Source organism: Pectinophora gossypiella, chromosome 2 (assembly GCF_024362695.1).
Source record: "Pectinophora gossypiella chromosome 2, ilPecGoss1.1, whole genome shotgun sequence".
Taxonomy (NCBI): Eukaryota; Metazoa; Arthropoda; class Insecta; order Lepidoptera; family Gelechiidae; genus Pectinophora; species Pectinophora gossypiella.
The window spans coordinates 9,076,258-9,094,691 of NC_065405.1; the positions used below are offsets into that span (position 1 = coordinate 9,076,258).

Here is an 18,434-nt window from a genome sequence, read left to right on the forward strand (position 1 = left end):
TGAATACACACACACTTACTTTAAAATCGAATCCCTAAACTTATTTCGACGGTGACGGACTTCTCAACGGTGAAGGAAAACATCGTGAGGAAAACCATGTTCCCGAGAAATGCGTTTCAGAAGTACTATGTGACCAAACCTGTATTGAGCTGGTTTCCCCTTCAGTTTGGAAAGCCAGACAGGCAGTCGCTTCTGTAAAAAACCGGACCTGTGAAATCTTCAGGTTAGTTTAGCGGACCCCAAGAAAAACGGCATAGCGCTAGGGAGTTATTGAATTATAATATTGAGTACAATATTATTATGCTGTCATTAAACATTACTTTTTTACCTTATCTTGTTTATCTTTATGATTTGTTTAATTACTTACGTATTAGATATAAATATAATCAGCACTGTACGTACAACTACTAATGTAAATATAGAGTATTAGATCTACCATCACAAGTAATTATTAGCGTTAGATATGAACTTTTATTTAAGTACTCTATATTTGTGAATAATTTAAAAACGTAGATTTTTGTTGTCTGTTTCATTTATGCAAAGATCAGGGGGGTTAAAATCGCCACATCGAAGCAATTCATCTAAGAAAGCAAAATTGCAATTTGACATTTGCGCATATACCTAAAAGTAAGTGCGCAATGCAAACAAATGTCAAATAGCAATGATGTGGCCATTTTAACCCCCCAGTAGGCATAAAATTGAACAGAATCGTTGCAAATCACCATGCGAGGTGGCAATCAAGCTCAGTCGTGAGCTTGAGAATCTCTGTACACAAACGGATTTCACTTTTTTCGATACTAAACAGTTACTCGCTGCAATGACTAAAGGCTTTATCATGTTTTTTTATAAATACAGACTCTCACTTGCCGCCTTCCTAAGTTTGTTCACATCGTTATTGGCGATTTCATAAGGAAAGTAAGGAAAGTTGATTTTGTAAATGCATTGCTGTGGCGTTTTGCTGATTGTGATCAAATACTTCGTTAATAAAGTATCAGGGAAAGCCATTACTAATAATCACAGTTATTGTTATTAACTTCTATGAGACTTTGTGACAATATATACAAAGTATTTACAAATAGTTTTGTCCAGTTATTTGCATAAATTGTATCAGTTTCCTTATTTTACATGACTTTTCCTGTTATTATTGTTTAGTTACTTAAACTAAAAATAATAACTACTCGTCGGTACGCAATTTATTTTTTAGGCTTGACTATACCGTATCTAACATAAATTAGAATGTTTTCTAAAAATCGCAACAGATAAAGCGGCACAAACTAACAGTTCGTCATTCTGTGATTTGATGTCGTCTCGCTGAGAACTGGGACAGCTGACTCTGATGGCCTACTCCACACCACTCTCGGCACTCAAATTACCTGATCATTGCGGAATTATTTAAAAGGGTAATTTTAAATTGACTCGCTAACGTACTACAAAGTGATTCATTGAAATGAAGGACTCCCGGCAAAAGTTGTTATTAGTTATTTACTAATTATCTCACCTCAACAGTGTAAAAGTAAACTGTTCCTCATGAAGTCTGCCCGAGTGCAAGCTGAAGCGGACGCGTGCTGATCAGTTTGCGAACAATAACATTTCACTTGTTTTCGTGTTGAACAAATAAAAACGCCGCATTCACATACTAATTATTTTCGAGAGAAACTACGCGGTTTGAGCCGTAGCGCGCATACGGATCGCTTCGTGTCGGAACACTGAGGTGTGTGTTCGCAGGCGAGCGAACGAACTGAGGAGTGGGCGAGTGTCCACAACCACACGCGGCGCGCGCAGTGAGAGTTGTGCCTTCCTCCGGTTTCGTGTCGTAGGCACCACGCGTTGAGCAGCGAAGGCCGCCGCGGCCTTCGCGCGGCTGCCAACCGCATCCTCCAGATGATGCACATGCACATGAACTCGCGTGGCGCAGCGGCTCCCGACGCCGATGGCGCCGGCGAGCGGCCCGCGCACCACGCATGACGCATGCTGCCGCAACGCGCCAACATCCCGCAGAGGAGCCTCGTGTCCATCACTGCGAACTCAGGTCGCAACTCACGTATGACCGGTCAATGACCATCAATGCAAGTGATTCGCAACACAGATAAAACCCGCCGCTCATTAGGTTACGTTTTATGACCTTTAGATAGCCCCGTAAGCCACAAATGTACCTACCTACCTAAAAATATGTTTACTTAAATACTTACCTATCTTTTTCATAGGTTGCGTTCCCAATACATTTTGTTTTATTCGTTGCTATTTGCAATGTACTTACCTAAATATTGTCATGTATGTGTACCTATACAGTTGCCATATTTTCGTTGAATAAAGTGTATTTTTGTATTGTGTACAAAAGTACAGTTGATATACTTTTGTTCGCCAATTGTTATTGTAAAGTTTGCACCTTACAATCGTTGTTGTATAGCTAGACCCTTTTTTCACTTAGTTATTGTTTGTTTGGTGCGTACCTGTCCGTCTGAATCATACCAAATAAATGGATAACTTACTCGGTGAATTCGCATAAAACTAGATACGTTTACAAAGTAAAAAAGTAAATATTTAAAAACCAAAGATGCATAAAATTCAACTCTACGAGTAATGTAACCTGCTGTATGTGGAGGGTGCCGGGAACAGATGTTCGTTCAGTTGCAACACAAAAACGGCGCATGTCACTCTTGGCTGAGCATGGGCCTCGACCACTGGTACACCATACGCCACAACCACCCCTCGTTGCATCCCTCACTCACCTCGCTACTCTCGTATCACTCCTCCTTGTCGCACGTACAGGTGCTGGTGTCGGTGTAAAGTTGTTTAGACGTTGTCACCGGCAACGGTAGTCCGATACAAGACACGCGGCCCGCACGAACCAGACGTGCACGATAGCTTCCACTAGACAATATTATTATATTTAGTATTTTCCGAATAGTGTGGAACGTCCCAACTGGCGGAGAGTGTAGCACTATGTAAGTTATCTTCTTTTTACGTCAAATACTCGTTCGCGTATGTTCTTGATATCAGCTGATCATGCGACGTCTCCGGCTTACGTCTCTGTTTGACCTAGAAATTGTTGGTTCTTGACCTCATCTGTTCTAAATCACTGTATTTGTTCTACATTTTTTGTTGTTTTAGTCTCTTTTGTCTAAAAAACTTTCAGTTAATATTATCTGTGCAATAATTGGCTATACTTACTAAAAGATGCGGTTAAGTTTCATTACTACTTATTTGAAATCCAGGAATTATTTTAATTATTGTAAGTACTTAATAGCTAATTGTAATATATACATATATTGTAAGATATACTTACCGTACTTGAACTTTGAGGTATCGATTACACTCTTAATTGAGTCTAAAATTTGAACTCACGCAACATATCAAGTTACGCAGGTCTCCTTACTTCGTGACAGCTCAGTATTCACGCAGGGTGTTTTATTGCCCAAGAAATAAAAAGAAACCTCGCATGTACCCATACCCACTCAACTGCCAGCTTTTACTCAAGTCGAACGCTAGCTAAAGAGCTGTTTTAAATTATGAAAGTCATTGTAGTCACATTGCAATTTGAAATATCAATGTAAGTAATAGAAGTTGTGAAATTAATAAAAGATTTTAAGTGGCAAAAATATTATAACGGTAAAGCCGACAATACTTCTACATTTATTTATATTTACGTGTCTATAATGTATTATTTATTTATTTATAAAGGTACATACAACATTACAGTGTAACCCAATACGCTGTATGTCGAGAAAAACAAAATAAATAATAATAATAATACGTTGTCATTTACATAGGTGTGTTATAAAGAAAAGTTTAACAGCTGTAAATATAAAGAATTAAAGACATACTTACTAACATTATTAAATAAATATGTAAGTCGTTTATGATTTACCTGTTTGGAGATATAAAATATGCATAGTCCTGTGTAACATAATACTTAATATACAAAATCAAAGATGTTTAGAAATTCACCTGATGCCGGAATCACTGACCATCCTGCGCAAAGTTTTTGCTATTTTCCGCACACCGCTGAGCAATTAACATCCAATACTTTCCTTGTTTCAGGCATTAACAAGTAGTTACTATGTTCCTAGAAAACTGCACCGGACATAATGACTTTATCAGAATCCTTTGACGAGCAGCCACCCCTCACGACAGATATACTTGATGGCTCTACGTCCACTTGGGAAGCTTTATACTGTTCTCATCTCTGGTCAAACAGCAATTTACGGAGGGCAATTATCAACGCACCTCATACAGACAATAAGGTGATAAAATACTGTTATACTTGTAAAGGCAAGATAAGAAAATATGAAATTAAATCGCCAAACCAGGATTTCATTCCTAACAATCATTCCACTCCTAACGGAAGAATATCAATAAAAGACTTAGAGTTGCCCATAAATGAGCTTCAGCAGAGTTCACATGACATCGGTCACGCAATTTTGACTGATAACCGTAATTTTACTGAGACTGCTAACGTCGAGGCTAACCAGTGCATTCCATCGATATCACGACAAATTGATTCCAGTTTTAGGCAAAAGTATACGTCGTATGAAATGCGCCCGAATGAGATAAACCGATGGAGACTGAGAAAAAGCCTGAAAGGCATTGGATGTATCGTAGACTTCGCTCTGACTGATAGTCCTGTGAAGAAGCGGACTCAAATACAAGCGTGCTCAATAAGTGTGATGATTGTAGCTATTGTAGTTATAAGTTTCGTTTTAGTTAATTTTACTACTCCTAGTTTTACACGTGCAACTAAGGTTGCTAGTACAATCGTAGTGCCAACTGAAACTATTGATTCCAATGAAACGTCTTCGTTAAATATTACTAATTTTAATTTTGAAGTCTCATCTGAAGTGAGTGACAGCAGCACAGAAGACTCTACAACAACAGAACCAGTGACTACTACTGTTGATAATACATCCCTTATATCCAATATCATATCAAAAATTCGTAAAAATATCAAAACGTATCCAAAAGATCATAAGAAAATTCTTGAGAGTCAGAAACCAAAAGATATCATTAACAGAGACTTATCACAAAGATTTTGTTCGTGCCAAACAAACGAAGTGTGCATGTTAGACGAAAACAGTGGAACTTCAATTTGTCGACAAGCTGTGGATATTGAAGACCCTACAGGTAGGAACCTCATATTTAACCCTTATGCTTTATTTCACCAATCCCATTACGTATAGTTATCCTAGTCCGTTTAATGAGGACGCCTGCGCCCAACAGTGACACTTAAGTAGACAACCTATTTTAAGTATGCTATAGGTACTTACGTATAGTTCGATGTATCTTAGCGTCGCATTACGTGAGGAGTATTTGATATTACGTAATTTGGTATCGTAACAAAACTTAAGTAACGTATCTGTCGCAGGTTGCGGTGGGCTCTGCGCTCTAGAGACCGAGGCGTGCCAGCTGGTGGACCGCGCGCGCGGCGTGCGCGTGTGCCGGCTGCTGACCCTGGTGACGTGCGCTGCGCACGAGTGGCGCTGCCGCAACGGACTCTGCGTCCCCGCCGAGGCCCGTTGCGACGGCTCCATACAATGCTATGATCGCTCCGACGAAATGCTCTGTGGTACGAGATTTATTTTCAAATGTTTAATGAATATCCCTATTTTTTCTAGTCTTCTTTAAGGCAAATAACCTACCCATTTTAGTAAAATCAATTTAAAATATGGTTCGAAATTTCAATAGCGCGTTATGTAAGTAGTACTTACTTCTATGTAAGTTTATTTATTCGAATTTGTTCCAGAATGTGATCTCACAAAGCAATTTCGATGTGGTCATCACATATCATGTTTTCCCAACACAAAACTCTGTGATGGTGTCATTGACTGTTGGGATGGCTTCGACGAGTTTAACTGCACTACAGGTAACAAAATAGATTCTACTTCCTTACTTAGATGTTGGAAATAAAAATTGTCTAACGAATTTCATGTTCCTGTACATTTAAATATACAAAAGAACTTTAAATAGTAGGCAAACAAATTTTAAGGTCAGGTTATTTCTAAGCATCTAAAATTTTTCGCAAAACTGTGATATTGCTCAATTTTGCCGATTCAAGTGCGACCCATCACTTTCTTTACCTTATGACTATGACACACAAACTTTACTATAATGGAATGTAAATCGTACTTATACCGTTCAGCACACGAATCTGGGTTACGAATGGGCTCGCGGAGACCAGTCGGAGCTAACGGGGCTTCCTATTGCTAAGCCAGCCACTTCCATCATACTGAAAATCCGTCGACATAACATAACTTTATTACATCTTCATGTATGACGTAACGAACTCGATATGACTTGATACAATTATATTCTTCTGATTTACAGGGTAAATTTATTCATTTTCTACCTACTTATTATTACGCATCGAATTATCAATACTATTTACTTCTGTAAAAGGTTTCTGAATTATGTAACGGTTAAATTTCTTTATGCATGGACCATCCATCATGTTTGAAAGGACATACCTATTCTACGACATGCCTGGGAAGATTAGCAGCTGGACGCGTTCTATGTTTTTATTTGCTCCACTCCAGCACAGAAGCAATCTTTATCAAATTGTAGGTATAAATATGAATTTCTTCCACAGAATGTCCGGAGAACCAGTTCACCTGCACGGATGGCCAATGTATAGTGCAGTCGCGATTCTGCGACGGTCTAGCGGACTGCGCAGACAGCAGTGACGAGCCACGGGGCTGCGGGGGCGCGTGTGGCACACACGAGCTGCGTTGCAAGAACCACCGTTGCGTTCCGCGCGCCGCCCTCTGCGACGGCAGAGATCACTGCGGTGATGGCACCGACGAACTTCATTGCTCTTCATGATGTAAAAGAACATTCCTTGTGTGCAATTATAAAAATTTAAGCTCATCTGTCGAATGTATGATGAACTATGGATGCTGGTTGTAAAAGAGTTCCTAGATTACTCTATCAGCTCTAAGTAACTTTAAAATATTTCACGAAGTCATTCTTATAAATGTGCATTGAAAGTGAAACTCGAAGTTGTCATAGAATATCATGAACACTGTGCCTATGTATGTTTGTGTTTGTTATTTGTAGTGTTCACCGTACTGAAGAGTTTTACAAGAGTAAAATAAAGTTTATTTCTCACTGTATTTTCTTTTATCCATACTAAATAATACTGCGTATAACCCGTGCGTAATAACTAAACACCTGGCTATTATATATCTACTACTCCCTTAATACGATGTGCACGCAATCCATTCCTACTTACAGTAAAGTACTAATGAACTAACTACCCATGCCCGTCCTGCAGGATATAGGACCAAGAACCAGGAGGAGTTATAATCTTTACTCATTAATACTCATATTCCCGCCCCTTGTAGCCATCAACGCGTCACTTCCGTTATGTACCTACCATTCGTTCATTACCTGCATTTGTTCGATTTTAAAAATGATGTTAATTTTATAGAGCAAAAGAGATACCATAAGGAATTACTTCGTACAAATGAAAAGGATGGCAATAATTAACAGTTCGTTCGTTTACATTCAGTCACCACAAACAAGCAAACAGTTGCCATTCGTTCTCTCAATTTTGCTTTCACACTCACTTTCTTTCACTGCTGGATGTGCTCTTTTTCTTTCTATTTCGTTTCGCGTCATAATTCTTCGGTGAAAATCCAGAAGTGTTTATAATTTCAAATTAGTTTTAAATATTTGACTAGCTATGGCTGATAGTGATGATGAATATGATCGGAAAAGACGCGACAAATTCCGCGGCGAAAGAGGTGCTGCTGAAAGTAGCTATAGAAGTAGTGATCGCCGCGAGGAGCGTAGCCGGGGCCGAGAAGAGTGGTCCGAAAGGTATTTACAACACATTAAACATGTATAAATCTGTGCGCCATTGTCAGTCTGGTGTAATAATAACCTCTCTTCCAGATCCCAACCTCAACACTCAGAGCCTCCTAAAATTCCTCCCCAAGTTCCCAAACCTGTTAAACGTTGTTCTATTGCTTTGATTTTGAGGTACTCCTGCTATTTTATTTTCCTATCCTTTATAAAATTCTCATTTCCTTCAGAGTATTTAATGTAGACGGAATTGCTATTGAAAAATGATTATTATGAATTATTTACGGACGTATCTACGTGACATTTAGTAATAATAATAATTGTTTAGAAAAAATGCTGCTTTTAGATATTTGCAAGTTAGTTCTGGTTATATAACTTAATTTGTCCTTGAATTAGTAGTATCTACAGTGCTATTTATGATTGTATAAACACCGGACTAAAAATGTTTTTATACTGAAGATCTCGCGGCGGTCGTTCTGGGCCGGACTACAGAGACTACCGCGGGGGAGCGAGTGCTAGCCGCGGGTATTCACCTGTGCGCGGTGAGGGCCCCCCTAGCAAGCGTATTAGGCCAGACTGGCCTATAGATGACCGAAGATATGGAGGCATGCCACATGATTCTTATGGGTCATATGGCTGGGCTCATGATCACTTTGGACCGCATCCGGCACACCAGGGTTATGGGCAGCCGATGCCACCAGTACCCGCAAGGTAACATAACTAGTTGTAGTCATACAATACTTACTCTGTAACTTTCATCTTATTACTGAAAGTAGAGATTAAATATTAACATCACAAAGATAAAACGTCACATCAAGGTGAGATAAAATTCTTATTGTTTGTTTTTTAATAATGCACCTATGAGTGATTATTATTGGTTTATTATTACAGTTACAGCATGGTAATTCTGAATCCTGTTTTATTAAACTTAAAAAGAAGACTGTTGTTGTAAACATAACAGTTGTTTTTCGTATATCTAGAGATTATGATGTCAGGGATGCTGTCCTGCCTATGGGTGCGGTGGATGGACCCCCAACCATGATGTCCTTCAAAGCATTCCTTGCTGCTCAAGATGACTCGATCACAGTGGATGATGCCATTCAGAAGTACAATGAATACAAGCTAGAATTCAGAAGACAACAGCTCAACGAGTTCTTTGTTGCTCATAAGGATGAAGAATGGTACGTTGCACACTTAATAACCCCCTACTTTCTATTTCTTCAAGTTCTTGCTTGTGAATCAACTTGTAGAGGATCACAGTAATTCATGTTTAGCAATCAAATCCTCGTAGTATAGGTCTCAAATGTGAGATGTTTAGACAAAAGCAAGAATGATATAAATTGGTGACAATGAGCTAAATAATTGCTATTCATGTAATTTGCTGGTATTTAAAAAATTCTAAGCATTAACTGTTTTACTATTATTTCCAAAAGTTCAAGCTCAAAAAGTTATGCTTAGAATTTTTTAAAGACTAAGCAAATCTTAATGGTAACCTTTTTTCCCTACAGTCTACAGCGTTATCGCGCGGCTGGACAACGCTAAGAAAATATATTCAAACTTTATGCAAATGATAATGTGTGTAGCTAGTTGATACCGCGTTGACCCGTAGCGCGCAATGCTACAGGTTTCGTTAATGTTAGGGGTAGGGCTATATAATTCTACATTGTGGGTACAGGTGAGATTATGAAGATTTTTTACATTTTACTAAGCCATTTTAGTTTGCATATACTTCCACAGTGTTGGATCAGAGATGGTTTGTATTTTTTAACTTCAGAATTTTGTTATTTCCAAAAATAATCTACATAATATGTCCATTAATCAATATTTGTTCTCTGAAAACTGAAAAATGGAAATATAAAAATCTTGGAATAACAACATTTGGAAAACATACTTACAACTGGCAACTTTTTAGTGTTGTAGATGTGGTATTTGATTTATAGACTGATTTACATTTAATCATCTTGTTTGTTTATTAGGTTCAAGATCAAATACCACCCTGAGGAATCTGTCAAACGGAAAGAAGAGCAGTTAGCTGCATTGAAGGTAAGTTTTTTTAAATATTGTTCTTTGTATTCTGATAACTTAGTTGTCGGTTGTCATGGATAATTGACACTTGGATGATATTGACAGAAGGGTGTGCACCATCTGCATATAAAATATTCTTCATATTCATTTATTGCATGTCACAAACATAAATTAAGGTGGAACATAAAAAGAAGGTACATGTGACGCCCTGCAAGGGCATGGCAAAATAAAAGAGGCGACATAAGGTGCCTTATTATAATGATATAAGATATTATTATCTAATCTAACTAAATATTATAAAATTAAGTAATTAGGTACAAAATTGAGGAGTGAGGAGCTCGGTGGCGCAGCGGTAAACGCGCTCGGTCTGCGATTGTTGAAGTTAAGCAACTTTCGCAAAGGCCGGTCATAGGATGGGTGACCACAAAAAAAAGTTTACATCTCGAGCTCCTCCGTGCTTCGGAAGGCACGTTAAGCCGTTGGTCTCGGCTGCATTAGCAGTCGTTAATAACCACCAATCCGCACTGGGCCCGCGTGGTGGCTTAAAGCCCGATCTCCCTATCCATCCATAGGGAAGGCCCGTGCCCCAGCAATGGGGACGTTAATGGGCTGGTGATGAGGTACAAAATTATATTTTCATAATAAGACACTAGTTCTGATTATGTCAATGAGCCATAAAATTCTTGTCGCTCTATAGTAAGTAGTATCAAGAAATTCTGGGGTTGTTTTTTGTTTTTGTCAATGGGCTGAATCATGTGCGAGTCTAAAAAATCATAAAGTAAACATTTCTCTTTTAGAACCGTCTAAACGTTTTCCTGGGATTATTAGAAGTTGGGGAGTTGGACAAAGTGTCAGTAGATGTGGATAAGTCTGACAAGCTGATTAGATTACTGGATACTGTCGTGATCAAGCTTGAAGGAGGCACAGAAGAAGACCTGAAAGCTCTCGATGAACCGCCAAATGAAGAACCAACTACTAAAGAAAAACCAGGTATACTATGAAACTATTAATACTTTGGGACACATTGTCATGTGTAAGACAAGTTATGAGCCTATTATAATTAATATTCAACTTTATTTTTAGTTGAAGCAGACAAACCTGTGGTCATTGATGTGGATGCTGTAAAGGTGAAAGAAGAAAAGGAAGAAGAAAACGCGGATAAAAATGACAAGGTGTGTATGATAGTTTTTAATACTTTTCCGCGGCCTCCGTTTAAATTTTATATTACCTGTATTTTTAATTTATAAACCGCCATTCCAATAAAAAATAAACAAGCTGTGAACGTGTGTTTAAGTAGTTCACGGCCAAGTAAGATTCAATCGAATTATTTCATAATTGGATAAAATTTTCCTTGGCTGTTCAATACAGTTAAGGAAAATTGTTTATTTCTATTGGTAAGGCAGAAAAAGTATATTTCGGGTAGACTTTAATCCATATAACAAATAAATGTATAATAAATATTGATCATCTTCTAATAATATGTTTTCAGGATAAGACTGACAAGAAGGAGGACCCGGACAAGCCAACAGCGCCTCTCACCATGGAGATAGATCCGCATCTCAAGCAGTTGCAAGAGCAAGCCAAGCTGTTCTCTCGCTTCAACTCCGCGCCCGGTGACGAACCGGAGGGTGAACCCCAGGAGAAGGAACCTCGTAAGCAATACAAAATTTGTACATTATTTGTTATTGATAATTATATTTACTTTTTTTTGTAACGAAGTGGAAATCCTCATGGATACCTCGTCGCCCGGGGGAGCAACGAGGTTATGTCGGACTCTTACCGACTAAAACCCCTCCGATGGCCCTCTGCTGTGTATGTCAGGGAGCTCCGGGATCTCTGTCGAACGCACCGGTGCTCCCCTCGCACTTGCTTTTATTAAAGCGCATCCCGGGATAGATCCCCACCCCTACGCCATTCCAGTTTTACAGCAATGCGAGGCCATGTCCCTCCCGGAGATCGTGTGTTGAGCGGTTCGGGCTCCCGCCCTTACCACCCACGATCCCCAGTGTCCCCTTTCAGTCGCCTTTTACGACAGGCAGGGGGTACCGTAGTCCTATTCTTACGCCCGGAACTACAGGGCGGATTGATATATTGACCTAGGACAACGTACTTTTCTAAATCCGGATATACGTTTCATCTCTAGTTATCAGTGTCTAGGCCAGGCAGAAAAAAGAATGAACCATACCCAACCCACACTACTAAACGCGATATGAAGCGTAAGCCAAAAAGTTAGCGCTATGCGTGTTATTTCGACGCTTACATAGCACAAATGTTTTTTCGCACGCCCTAGATACAAACTTCAGAAATCGAGAGCTCTTAATAATATTAAAGTCAGATAGTTGATTCATAGTCTATACAATTATTTTTGTATTCAGCCCCGCCGGGTTCCTCTTCAAGTTCCTCGTCGTCCAGTTCTTCATCATCATCTTCAGAGGACGAAGGAGAGACCACCTCTCGACGCAAGTCTAAATCTAAGTCCAAGTCCAAAACACCGGACAAATCGCCCAAGCGCAAAGAGAAGTCCAAGTCACCAAGTGTGGAGAAGACTGGAGAAGCAGAGAAAGATAAAGAAAAAAATGGAGATGATAAAGCGGAGTCGCTGAATGACGTCATTGTCGAGAAGAAAGAGTCACGCGCGCTGCACAAGACCACGTCTATATTCCTAAGGAATTTAGCACCTACTATTACTAAGGCAGAAGTTGAAGCTGTAAGTATTTTATTTACATTTGTAATACTAATTGTTATGTCTAACTAGATTGTCTTTTGCGTGGAATAGGGTTATAATGCGCTGAGCACTTGAGCTCCGTCCTTCGAAAGTTAAGTGGTACAAGCTTCTCTGCGCATCGGTTTTTAGTTGTGAAGAGGCAACAGACCTAATCTGACTCTTATTTTAGGAATGATAGGTTATTTTCACTGTCTTTGTTCTAAACCTTCTTTTTTTTGAATAGATGTGCAAACGCTACGGCGGTTTTCTGCGTGTGGCGTTAGCAGACCCGCTACCTGAACGCCGATGGTTCCGCCGCGGCTGGGTCACCTTCCGTCGGGAGGTCAACATCAAGGATATCTGCTGGAACCTTAATAACATTCGGGTAAGATGACACTACAAATTGAAGTAGATATTTGGCGACTCTTGTTTCAAACTAGATGCCGTATAACACATCTGCCGTATTCGTCAAGAATAGTTGACTTTCCAATAACTCGGTAATGGTGCCAATTCTGGCAGACACAAACTTAAACTTAATTTGATAGTTCTAAAAATAACGCTATCCTTCTCCAACGATAAGTACAAGAAAGGGACAGAGCTAGTTTTACAATTGTCAAACTAAATTAAAAGTAAGTTGGTGTCTGTCAGAATCGGCATTGTTATCAAACATCGTGCTACATTTTATTCTTAAACCATACATTTATGAGGAGGCAGAGTAAAAATACTTCAGATGTTTACAGACATTAAGTAAGTTTCCAAACTTTCCACAGTTGCGCGAATGCGAGCTAGGAGCGATTGTGAACAGGGACCTGCAACGTCGCATCCGCCCTGTATCGGGGGTGACACTTGAACGACCAGTGCTGCGCGCCGACGCCCGCCTGGCCGCGAGACTGGCGCACCTCCTCGACACTCGCACCAAGCTGTGGGCTGCAGAGAACGCGGAGAACAACCAGGAAACCGAAAAATCCTCTTCCGATGTCCAAAATTTCAGCTTAAACTCGAAGAACCCCGTACTTCACAAGATTACAGAGCATTTGATTGAAGAAGCTTCTACTGAGGAGGAAGAGCTTCTAGGTCTCGAAGCGTCATCGGACTCTACAACCGTGGAGCAATCAGACCCGGAACTGGTTAGGGTGTTGGACCGCCTTGTGCTGTACCTGCGTATAGTGCACTCAGTGGATTACTACAACCATTGCGAATATCCTTATGAGGATGAGATGCCTAATCGCTGCGGCATTATGCACGCTCGTTCTGGGCCACCGGCGAACAAGGTAATTAAATACTGCAATAATAGAACAATCATATTGTAGAAAGTTATCGAAAGTCATTTTCATTTATCATTGTTCTTTGTTACAGCCATCTCAGCAAGAGGTACAAGATTACATCAAGACATTCGAAAGCAAGATGTCTGCTTTTCTGCAAGATGTTAAGCCTCTTTCTGATGAGGAATTACAGAAACTTGGAATCAAGGTAAAAAAATATGAATTCCTTATGATATTCCTTTCTAAATAGGTAAGAGGCACTGCCTACCTTCAGGCTGTTATTTAACTGATTGACATTTATTATCTTTTTGTGCAGGACCCTGATGCAGAAGTCGAGAAGTTCATACAAGCCAACACTCAGGAGTTGTCCAAAGACAAGTGGTTGTGTCCACTCAGTGGGAAGAAATTCAAAGGGCCTGACTTTATCAGAAAACACATATTCAACAAGCATGCGGAGAAGGTAAAGTATTCAGACTCAATAAAAATATATTTTTATGCATAGATTAAAAGCAATATTGTTTTTTAAAAACCAATAATATGGCTTTGAGCTGATTTTGTTAAACCAATGGGTTTAAGTTCTAATACAAACCGAATCTTAAAAGATGTGCAGAATGTATGTATTTAGTTATGCTAAGCTGTGTATCAATATATACATGAATAGTACAATTGCAAATAGTTGGCGTAAAATAACCACTATAGGGCATTTTTATTATTATCTTTTTTGGCCAGTTCTTTTGATTCTGGAAGGTTCTATGAGTTAGTAGTAACCGCGTCCCGCCCGCAGGTGGAGGAGGTGCGGCGCGAGGTGTCGTACTTCAACGCGTACGTGCGCGACGTGCGCCGCCCGCAGCAGCCCGAGCCGCCCGCGCGCCCCGCGCCGCCCGCGCACCACGCGCCGCCGCCCGCGCCGTCAGTTGCATTTATTGTATTCTATTTCAGGGCCTTACATCCACCGTTACACTACAGTATTACACCCTCAATAAATTATTATCTAAAAGCCATTAACAAGCTTGTTCAGATTGGGACATAAATAAATTGACATTAAATAGAACTTGACTGAAGACAAGCAGTTGAACGTGAAGATGTAAAGCGTACCGTGAAGTAACAAGAAAGTATTTACTTACTACACTAGTTTATAACCTCACTTGTGTTCTCTAGATTATTAGAACGTCGACGGGACGGAGACGGAACGTGCTGTAATTAGTGCCACGATCTCGTCCCGTCCGTGCATCCGTGACCTTTGCTCTTTCGAATACATTTTCTATGGAACGATATTTCACTTCTTCGATTATCGTATTTGTGTATGTGTGGTATCAGGTACGGCGGCGGCGCGGCGGGCGGAGCGGGCCCGGCGGCGCGCGGCTGGGGCTGGGGCGGGTGGGCGCCGCCCGCGCCCTACGCGCCCCGCCACCCGCGCTTCTCACGACCCAGGTAATGTCTCACACCACCCCCGGATTCATAGTATAATAAAATAATAACAAAACCAGGTATGGTCAATGCCCTATGAAAAGCCGCTATTGCTAGCCGTTTGATGACGTAGTGTTACCAATGTGTTACCATTAAATTGGTATCCCCAACATTCCAAAGACGTAAATTTTATTATTGAAAATTAATTGAATTACTGACTAAGGTCTTTGATTACTATTACTTGTCAAATATATAAAAATCATTAAAACTGTAAGTAAACCTTTTACTAAAAGTTCAAAATTGTCTTGCAAAGTGAATTAAAATCATTGGTCGGTAATTTATTTTTTACGAAATGGTAACGCAGGGTGGGATGACGTCAGCTGGGCTAGATTAGCCCCAGATTTAAAGATTTTAAATGTTAGTTATCACTTTGGAGCATACTTGGTTTTGTTATACCATGCCCGGATTTATGTGCAATACTTGTCACTGCCTTAGATGGAATCACAAGACGTAAAATACGGCTCTTTTTGACGATTTTGCACCTTAAAAACGCCTGCTAAGATCATTACATGTATTAAAAAATTCGCGTGTTGATATAATTTCCCCTAGATCGGCGTTCCAATGAAAATCTTGGGTATATTGATCTAAAATTACCGAGTGAAAATTCTTGTCTAGCTAATCACATTAAAGGTAGACAACTTTCAATTATAACATTATGAAAATAAAATTTCTTCCGGTTTGTGGTTCGATTTAAGACCCGTATTTTTAAATTTAGCTTTTTATACATACTGCAGCATCACACTCTTTTCATTTGTTTCATTGACTGAAGAATGTAGAATCCGCCGCATGAAACCCCGCGTTGCATGGCCTGTCCCATGATACCTGCACCCTGTAATTGTAATCCTATATTAAAATACATTTTAAATTCCAAACATTTGTCCGTAACATGTCCATTATTGTCCATGTCACCACTAACAGCATGTTTCATCAATGGTGGGTTTAGTTTTTATTTATCTTTTATAGTAAAGCAACTAATCCAATACTCATTTTATTGAAAAAATGCGGGATAAGGAAAATTCTTCGTTTATGTACAAAGGACGAATCCACCATTGAATTTAAAACCAGTTTAATGTTAGTACACCACGATGTGAAGATCGAGTATATGTGAATGGTTTACATAAAAATCTGGTCTCATATAAATAGCTAGATTACACAACTCGCATATTTTATTTATGTTGAACAAGCATTAAACTATGTGCACTTATTGTTCGTTTTTGCGTGACCTTAACATTTGGCTTCATTCAGTACGAGTCATGACTCACTAATGCTTAAGAACCAATTTTGCTATACATAATATGCACAGATTGTATTTCCTTTTGCCTGCTCCATCACTGACATTTATTTTTTTCAAAAAAATATTGGGACATGTTTTTGAGTTGAAAGGAATAATTTACAGGGAGAATGTGGATCGGTCCCGGCCGATTATTGCATACAACGATCTTGACTTCCCGGACAGTGGTGACATATTCTAAGCTAAGATACAGACAATGTGACCATGACTTCTTGTAATTGTTGTACTAAGCATTCCGTTCTCTAAATTGTCAGCGTGATTACATTTGCACAGTGGCGCTCACCATCGAGCGGATGTTACAATGTACCACCATATATGTTCATGTTTTGCATGTATTTTTTTGTATATAATAAAGACTCATCACATGTAGCAAATGTAATTGTGCGTTTCTTACAAACATTCTTTATACGCGTATGAGTATTTTTCTTTAATAATCACGGTGATGACCGGTACATTACCTAAGCAGTACTTTTTCACTTTATTATTATAATTGTAGTTTTGTTAACTTCACACTGACAAAGGTTTATTATAAACCAACTACTGCCCATACGTTAGTTACGTATACGTATATTTCTGACATGATAATTTTATTAATGTTTTCCATTTATATTTATCGGCCGACATGTTGTATTGTAGAGTAATACTAAAGTAAAATATCAATAAGATAATTTATACATAGCATATTGACATTATACTATCTGGATATACTTTGTTATATGAGAAGTTACAATAAACTGTCCTAAAATGTGACATGTCCATCTATTTCTTCTCCACTCCTTTAATCCATTATGTTGAATATCCCATCCATAGCAATAAGCAACTCCCGGGAAGCTGAGATTACCTTAAAAAAAAATGCACGACTGTACAGATTGTTTAGGGTATAATGAAAACAGGTCAGTTCCTTTGCAGTGAAATCGCTCTTAAAAGCACGTTTACAGCAAAAATATAGTTTAGAAATGGTTTGAAAATATATTTTTTCGTCGGAATTGGTCTGTTTTATGAGCTGTGCATTATGAGTGTTGTTTGCGTGTCGTGAGAGAGTTGCTATTAACAAAGCTGTTGATTGTTAAAGGGGCGGCGGCGGCGGCGCCGAATTCCGCCCGGTGATTCACTACCGAGACCTGGACGCGCCACGCGAACCTGACGAATTCATATAACATCTATTTTACCGCCACCACTTGCCAAAGGATCTTATTCTTCGAACATTTAACACTATTACTCGTAGATGTCACAAAGTAATGTAAATAATTTTATGTTTTATCAGTATTGCATACGGTTTACTTTAGTTGTAAGCTAGAGTTGATGGTTATGGTGAAACTTGAGTGTATTGTTGAAATACATGTAATTTTATTGAAAACACGCTTTTTAATAAACTTTGCATTATCATAAACAGAATCAAGTCTTATACTGTCTTGTGCTATGTTGGTTTTTTATACGAAGTGGGCGGAACACGCACAAGATGAGCGTAGAAAACCAACTACACATCAATGTCCTTGGAACCAGTTTTAGCTACTCTTTCTAACAAATTAACGATATTATACATAAGGAAACAACAACAGCTTGCAACCTTGTTTCATTACGCGAAGTTATTTCTCCGAATTTCAGAAGTTCGTATATTATATTGAGGAATATCAGGAAGAAACGATAATAACATTTATTGTCTACTTTTAAGTCTGCGTGGGTCATGTAAATCGACGACTTTAGAGTACAGTACACACTAATAATGCAGTTGTATTGTGATATCCTGTATGAAGTAGGCTGGTATACCTTGACCTCTAAAATGAGCAGTAAGTCATATCATACTATATGGCAAATAACAAGGCGAACACATATTGACTGCTTATTGTGAACCTGAATTGCACTGACATCATCGTCCTGAGGTAAG

The 18,434-nt window shown here is 39.1% G+C and overlaps 3 protein-coding genes across 9 annotated transcripts in view; 2 read left to right on the forward strand and 1 right to left on the reverse strand.

Moving 5' to 3' along the window:
- Window positions 1–2,867, reverse strand: part of LOC126377622 (sphingomyelin phosphodiesterase) — a 26,085-nt gene extending 23,218 nt beyond the window's left edge. For 2 of the 4 annotated variants that reach the window (XM_050025475.1, XM_050025476.1), the window contains exon 1: window positions 1,499–1,794. The gene's annotated coding sequence lies outside the window, so the exon portion shown is untranslated. Of the gene's footprint in view, window positions 1–1,498; window positions 1,796–2,729 lie in introns of those variants that run through there. The other 2 variants (XM_050025474.1, XM_050025469.1) reach the window with 2 other exon arrangements.
- LOC126377746 (vitellogenin receptor-like) overlaps window positions 1–7,074 on the forward strand; it is a 19,472-nt gene extending 12,398 nt beyond the window's left edge. The window contains exons 1-5 of one of the 2 annotated variants that reach the window (XM_050025568.1): window positions 1,794–2,029; window positions 4,042–5,121; window positions 5,363–5,563; window positions 5,741–5,860; window positions 6,584–7,074. In XM_050025568.1, the coding sequence (XP_049881525.1) occupies window positions 4,089–5,121; window positions 5,363–5,563; window positions 5,741–5,860; window positions 6,584–6,816 (1,587 nt within the window). In that variant the 5' untranslated portion in view covers window positions 1,794–2,029; window positions 4,042–4,088 and the 3' untranslated portion in view covers window positions 6,817–7,074. Of the gene's footprint in view, window positions 1–1,793; window positions 2,030–4,041; window positions 5,122–5,362; window positions 5,564–5,740; window positions 5,861–6,583 lie in introns of those variants that run through there. The other variant, XM_050025559.1, reaches the window with a different exon arrangement.
- A 451-nt stretch (window positions 7,075–7,525) lies between these two features.
- On the forward strand, window positions 7,526–17,944 carry LOC126377587 (serrate RNA effector molecule homolog). Of its 3 annotated transcripts, XM_050025409.1 has the most exons (15): window positions 7,526–7,815; window positions 8,260–8,511; window positions 8,796–8,981; window positions 9,777–9,843; window positions 10,623–10,815; window positions 10,909–10,997; window positions 11,315–11,477; window positions 12,201–12,532; window positions 12,774–12,914; window positions 13,300–13,800; window positions 13,886–13,999; window positions 14,108–14,251; window positions 14,576–14,700; window positions 15,109–15,222; window positions 17,622–17,944. In XM_050025409.1, exons 1-15 carry the CDS (start codon window positions 7,679–7,681, stop codon window positions 17,704–17,706), a joined length of 2,643 nt encoding a protein of 880 aa, XP_049881366.1. In that variant the 5' UTR covers window positions 7,526–7,678; the 3' UTR covers window positions 17,707–17,944. The 3 variants fall into 3 exon arrangements, 1 of the variants encoding a protein (XP_049881366.1); XR_007567870.1 differs by having other exon boundaries at window positions 8,781–8,981; window positions 14,576–15,222; window positions 16,655–17,944; XR_007567872.1 differs by having other exon boundaries at window positions 7,527–7,815; window positions 14,576–15,222; window positions 16,655–17,944.
- The last annotated feature ends 490 nt before the right edge of the window (window positions 17,945–18,434 follow it).

Excerpts from the sequence above, each read along its gene's own strand:
- LOC126377587 (XM_050025409.1), top strand. The coding sequence starts at position 7,679 with ATGGCTGATAGTGATGATGAATATGATCGGAAAAGACGCGACAAATTC. Across the intron at positions 12,915-13,299 it reads GGAACCTTAATAACATTCGG|TTGCGCGAATGCGAGCTAGG; the intron begins GTAAGATGACAC and ends AACTTTCCACAG. Across the intron at positions 14,000-14,107 it reads TACAGAAACTTGGAATCAAG|GACCCTGATGCAGAAGTCGA; the intron begins GTAAAAAAATAT and ends CTTTTTGTGCAG.